Genomic DNA, 5,202 nt, shown 5'->3' on the forward strand with positions numbered 1-5,202 from the left:
AAACATTTTTGCATATCCTTTTGCTTTAAGTGCCCAATTTAATATATGAAATAATTAAAATTTCTGGCTCTCAGAGGAGTTTCTTTAAAATAAAAATCAAATTATCTTGCTTCACTCAATCACATGCACTTTTAATTTAAAGATTTTTTTTGCTTTGGTTTTTGTTTAAATACTTGAAAAAAGTCATTAACACAGATGTTCACCTAACTACCTTAAAGGCACATTATGCCTCAGAAATATATTTTTCCTTCTTTAAAAATAGCAAACATGAGTTTTATTACGTCAAAGATGGTTTTAGAGCATGTTAAATTCCTATGATAGAAAGTAGCGCCAATTATCTCTCATAAAAGAAGCAAAAGTAAACAAAGTGGCAACAGTAGAAAAAGATGATGTAGCTAACTAGCCAATAAGTATTTTTTTTTAAACTAACACAGGACACGTAAAAGCTTTTGAAAAAAAGGAAATAAATGCGTTTTTTTTTTAGGGATAGTGAGCCTTTAATTAGCAATGTGTACGTTCTGTATACAGGAAGAATAAAAAAAACATGGAACAAAGCAAAAAATTCCCGACGATAACCTGAGTGGGAATAAACACGTCTGTTTTACAACGTCGTATTTACACAAAACCTTGATTAAGTTTTATATTGCCTTCTTGAGCTGACGTTCAGTTATCATAACATAGATGTCACATATCGTAAATATTCGAAATTTATTATGTGTAAATAACTCAAAGTCGCTACTTGCAAACACTACATCGTGATCATTATATACGTGCTATATGGACAGCGTCTTTCTATACGAGGGTTGTCTTTGAAGTTCTAGGGTTTTCGTTATATAAAGTAGCATTATTCTCAATTTTTCAACGTCAAGTTCAGCTGAATTGACAAAACAACTATATACATGAATTTAACTGTTGATCTAAATATTGATATTGATCCTAAAATTGATCGTTATTTGGATCCGATTTTTTTTGTATTTCTTTCGGTTTTTCCAAACATTTGTTTCATTGAAAATAAGCAAAATTTTACATCATCTTTATGTACCATTCAATTCTAGCAAAAACACGATCAACTTTAGTTTTAAAAAAGAATGAATATACAATCAGGATCACTTGATCTTTCCTCTGAGAACATGGCACCTGATTTTTTTACATGCCCGATGTAGAGCCTTGAACATCTATTTTAAGATCTCATCCAAAAGGCCATTTATAAGTGTTGGCAGGCGTGGGGGAGGCGAACCTGCCATCCCTGGATTACTTGCCCAGTGCGTCACTGATAGACCACAGCTCTGTTCCTTGTTATAGACATCGGCTTTGCTCCTTGTTATAGACCACGGATTTGCTCCTTGTTACAGACCACGGCTTCGTTCCTTGTTATAGACCACGGGCTTCGCTCCTTGTTATAGACCACGGCTTCGCTTCTTGTTATAGACCACGGCTTCGCTCCTTGTTATAGACCACGGCTTCGCTTCCTTGTTATAGACCACGGCTTCGCTTCTTGTTATAGACCACGGCTCTGCTCCTTGTTATAGACCACGGCTTCGTTCCTTGTTATAGACCACGGCTTCGCTTCTTGTTATAGACCACAGCTTCGCTCTTTGATATAGACCTCGTCTTCGCTTCATCTTATAGACCACGACTTAGCTCCTTGTTATAGACCATGACTCCGCTCTTTGTTATAGAGCACGACTTTGCTCCTTGTTTGAACTTCCCCGAACTTCTTAGACGTCCCTCGTTCGTTAGATACGAATTATGTTGAAACTTAATGATGCGTCTCACTTTGGTTAACTACTTAAAGATTTAAACCACGAATATATGTAACATGATGTTTCATACCGAAGTGCATTCGAGGATACAGTATTAAAATATTAAAACCCTATACGGATGTATAAATAACCGTAGTGACGGATTTCTGTGTTTCTTAAATTAGCCGCTAACAATTACCAGTTAATAGATTATTATTTCAAATAAGTGAATAAAATTATGGCTGATGACGAAGTCAGGAATTTTGAAACATGGGACTGGGTGTTATTCGCCGCTATGCTTGCTGTATCCGCGGGAATCGGTATATTCTATGCTGTCAAAGAATTCTGCAGTGAAAAGAAAAATACAACTGGAGAGTTCCTGATGGGAGGTAGGAATATGCAATTATTTCCGGTTGCTGTCAGCATTCTTGTGTCATTTATGTCGGCCATTTTGATTCTAGGAACGCCAGCGGAAATGTACACCGCAGGAACTTTATACTTTACCTACCTCCTTGGAATGATCCTCGCAATTATTCTGTCCACAATATTGTTCGTACCACTTCTGTATCCACTGACACTAACCAGCAGCTTTGAGGTAAGATTTTATCTCCAAAAATTCTCGTCCACCTTCACAGTTACGAATTAATTTGGTTTAAACATATTTTACAAATATTCTAATTTAGAATATGTGTACATGTGTAAATAATAACATAACAATAATTATAGATTTTAGCCGAAAGCAGAATCTTATAGAAGCCATTATTTAATAATAACAATCTTCATAAGAAACATAAGAAAATTTAAAACTAAGTTTTTACACAGTTTTCAGCAGCTTAAAAGTTACGAAGCGGACAAGAAAATGTCATGGACTAACTTATTGACATGCGGGTTACCTCGTCCGAGTATCTTTTTAAAGATACTTCTTGTTGCTTCTGTCATCTGTTATTCCCCGACAAATGTTCATATTTTATTTCAGTATTTGGAGCTGCGGTTTAATTCCGTCTTCTATTTTTCCCCGACAAATGTTCTTATTTTATTTCAATTTTGGAGCTTCGGCTTAACGAATTCTATTATTTCTTGACAAATGTTCTTATTTTATTTCAGTATTTGGAGCTGCGGTTTAATTTGTCACCTATAATTTCCCGACAAATGTACTTATTTTATTTCAGAATCTGGAGTAGCGGTTTAATTCTGTCATCTATTATTTCCCGACAAATGTACTTATTTTATTTCAGTATTTGTAGCTGCGGTTTAATTCTGTCATTTATTATTTCTGGACATTCAAATGTTCTTATTTTATTTCAGTATTTGTAGCTGCGGTTTAATTCTGTCATTTATTATTTCTGGACATTCAAATGTTCTTATTTTATTTCAGTATTTGTAGCTGCGGTTTAATTCTGTCATTTATTATTTCTGGACATTCAAATGTTCTTATTTTATTTCAGTATTTGGAGCTGCGGTTTAATTCCGTCTTCTATTATATCCCGATAAATGTTCTTATTTTATTTCAGTATTTAAAGCTGCGGTTAAATTCTGTCATCTATTATTTCAGGACATCAAATGTTATTATTTTATTTCAGTATTTGGAGCTGCGGTTAAATTCTGTCATCTGTTATTTACCGACAAATGTACTTATTTTATTTCAGTATTTGTAGCTGCGGTTTAATTCTGTCATTTTTTATTTCTGGACATTCAACTGTTCTTATTTTATTTCATTATTTGTAGCTGCGGTTTAATTCTGTCATTTATTATTTCTGGACATTTAAATGTTCTTATTTTATTTCAGTATTTGGAGCTGCGGTTAAATTCTGTCATTTATTATTTCTGGACAAATGTTCTTATTTTATTTCATTATTTGAAGCTGCGGTTTAGTTCTGTCATTTATTATTTCTGGACATTTAAATGTTCTTATTTTATTTCAGTATTTAGAGCTGCAGTTTAATTCTGTCATTTATTATTTTTGGACAATTTTTCTTATTTTATTTCAGTATTTGGAGCTACGTTTTAATTCTGTCATCTGTTATTTCCCGACAAATGTTCTTATTTTGTTTCAGTATTTGGAGCTGCGGTTTAATTCGAAATACGCAAAACTCACAGGCACCCTTATAATGATTGTACAACAGGTGAGTTAGTTTTGAAACAACAACAATAACAACAACAACATCAACAAACAACACCACCAACAAACAAAAACAACAACACCAAGCATTATATAGTCAATGTATTGTTTGTATAAGTACATACTGTATTTGCACATTAAAAGTACATATTTCGTGCAATATTCGAAAAACAAAAATAAGCATGAACATAATTACGATTAGCACAATGTGCCGTACTACTGTTGAATAAACATAACATAAAATAAAACAATACAAATAGCCCGCTGTGCATTACGTAATTTATCACATACCCGTGCCGATTTTGCGACTTCTTAAAATCGGTATTGCACGGTCGTGCATATACTTTGACGTGACATCATTTGCGATATACAATATTTACGAATGTCCAATTATTTTTCTGTAAATCACAAAGAAGAAAATGATTATTTTGAAGACCGACTGTAGCGAAATTATTTTTCTTCTTGATGTTGTTGTTGTTGTTTAATTGTAAGTTTTGCTCCCCCTTCGCAGACGAAGTTCACAAATTTCTCTTGTTTTTTTAATTTTTTTTATTTGTATCATTGTTTTGTTTGTACGCTGTTTCATTCATTCATTCATTCGTTCGTTCGTTCGTTCGTTCGTTCGTTCGTTCGTTCGTTCGTTCGTTCATTCGTTCGTTCATTCCTTCGTCCTTTCAGTCAGTTGGTCGTTCGTTCGTTCATTCATCAAGCGTTTACGAACACCGTGAAATGTCTCCGTAACTTTATTTAGTACACTAGACCGATTCTTTTCACCTTAAACAATTCTTATTTGGGAAATGTTAATAAAAGAATACAATATTCGTGTAATGTTATTACTAAATTTATTCAACTCGTTCAATATATTCAATATTGAACCTACACTCATTCAATATCATCTATATATGTACATGTTTATATTTCAGATATTATATATGGGAATAGCCTCATATGCTCCATCAACTGCACTAGAAGCTGGTAATGTATATATTCTAGTTACTAATATATGAGCCGCACCATGACAAAACCAACATAGTGTGTTTGCGACCAGCATGGATCCAGACCAGCCTGCGCATCCGCGCAGTCTGATCAGGATCCATGATGTTCGCTTACAAACCATATTACAAGTAGAGAAACTGATAGCGAAAAGCATGGATCCTGATCAGACTGCGCAGATGCGCAGGCTGGTCTGGATCCATGCTGGCCGCAAACACATTACGTTGGTTTTGTCGTGACGCGGCTCATATATTTTTATTATATTCTTATAAATGAAATATTGATGAATATGAATGAGATGAAATGAGTAGTATGAAAATAAATATTTTATGAGTGGCAGTAGCCACG

General features: G+C 33.9%; 1 protein-coding gene across 2 annotated transcripts; it reads left to right on the top strand.

Annotated features, from left to right (window-relative positions):
* Nucleotides 1–1,527: 1,527 nt before the first annotated feature.
* On the top strand, nucleotides 1,528–4,889 carry LOC132743817 (sodium-coupled monocarboxylate transporter 2-like). Of its 2 annotated transcripts, XM_060732383.1 has the most exons (3): nucleotides 1,556–2,337; nucleotides 3,797–3,865; nucleotides 4,785–4,889. In XM_060732383.1, exons 1-3 carry the CDS (start codon nucleotides 1,981–1,983, stop codon nucleotides 4,866–4,868), a joined length of 510 nt encoding a protein of 169 aa, XP_060588366.1. In that variant the 5' UTR covers nucleotides 1,556–1,980; the 3' UTR covers nucleotides 4,869–4,889. The 2 variants fall into 2 exon arrangements, with proteins under 2 accessions (XP_060588367.1, XP_060588366.1); XM_060732384.1 differs by lacking the exons at nucleotides 3,797–3,865; nucleotides 4,785–4,889 and adding an exon at nucleotides 2,719–3,629 and having other exon boundaries at nucleotides 1,528–2,337.
* Nucleotides 4,890–5,202: the final 313 nt, after the last annotated feature.

The sequence above is a fragment of the Ruditapes philippinarum genome, unplaced genomic scaffold, assembly GCF_026571515.1.
Source record: "Ruditapes philippinarum isolate M1 unplaced genomic scaffold, ASM2657151v2 ctg8939_1_1_1_1, whole genome shotgun sequence".
Lineage (NCBI taxonomy): Eukaryota > Metazoa > Mollusca > Bivalvia > Venerida > Veneridae > Ruditapes > Ruditapes philippinarum.

Bases quoted from the DNA above. Each gene is read 5' to 3' on its own strand.
- LOC132743817 (XM_060732383.1), top strand. From the start codon at position 1,981: ATGGCTGATGACGAAGTCAGGAATTTTGAAACATGGGACTGGGTGTTA. The intron at 2,338-3,796 runs GTAAGATTTTAT...ATTTTGTTTCAG, and splicing joins CACTAACCAGCAGCTTTGAG to TATTTGGAGCTGCGGTTTAA. The intron at 3,866-4,784 runs GTGAGTTAGTTT...TTTATATTTCAG, and splicing joins TTATAATGATTGTACAACAG to ATATTATATATGGGAATAGC.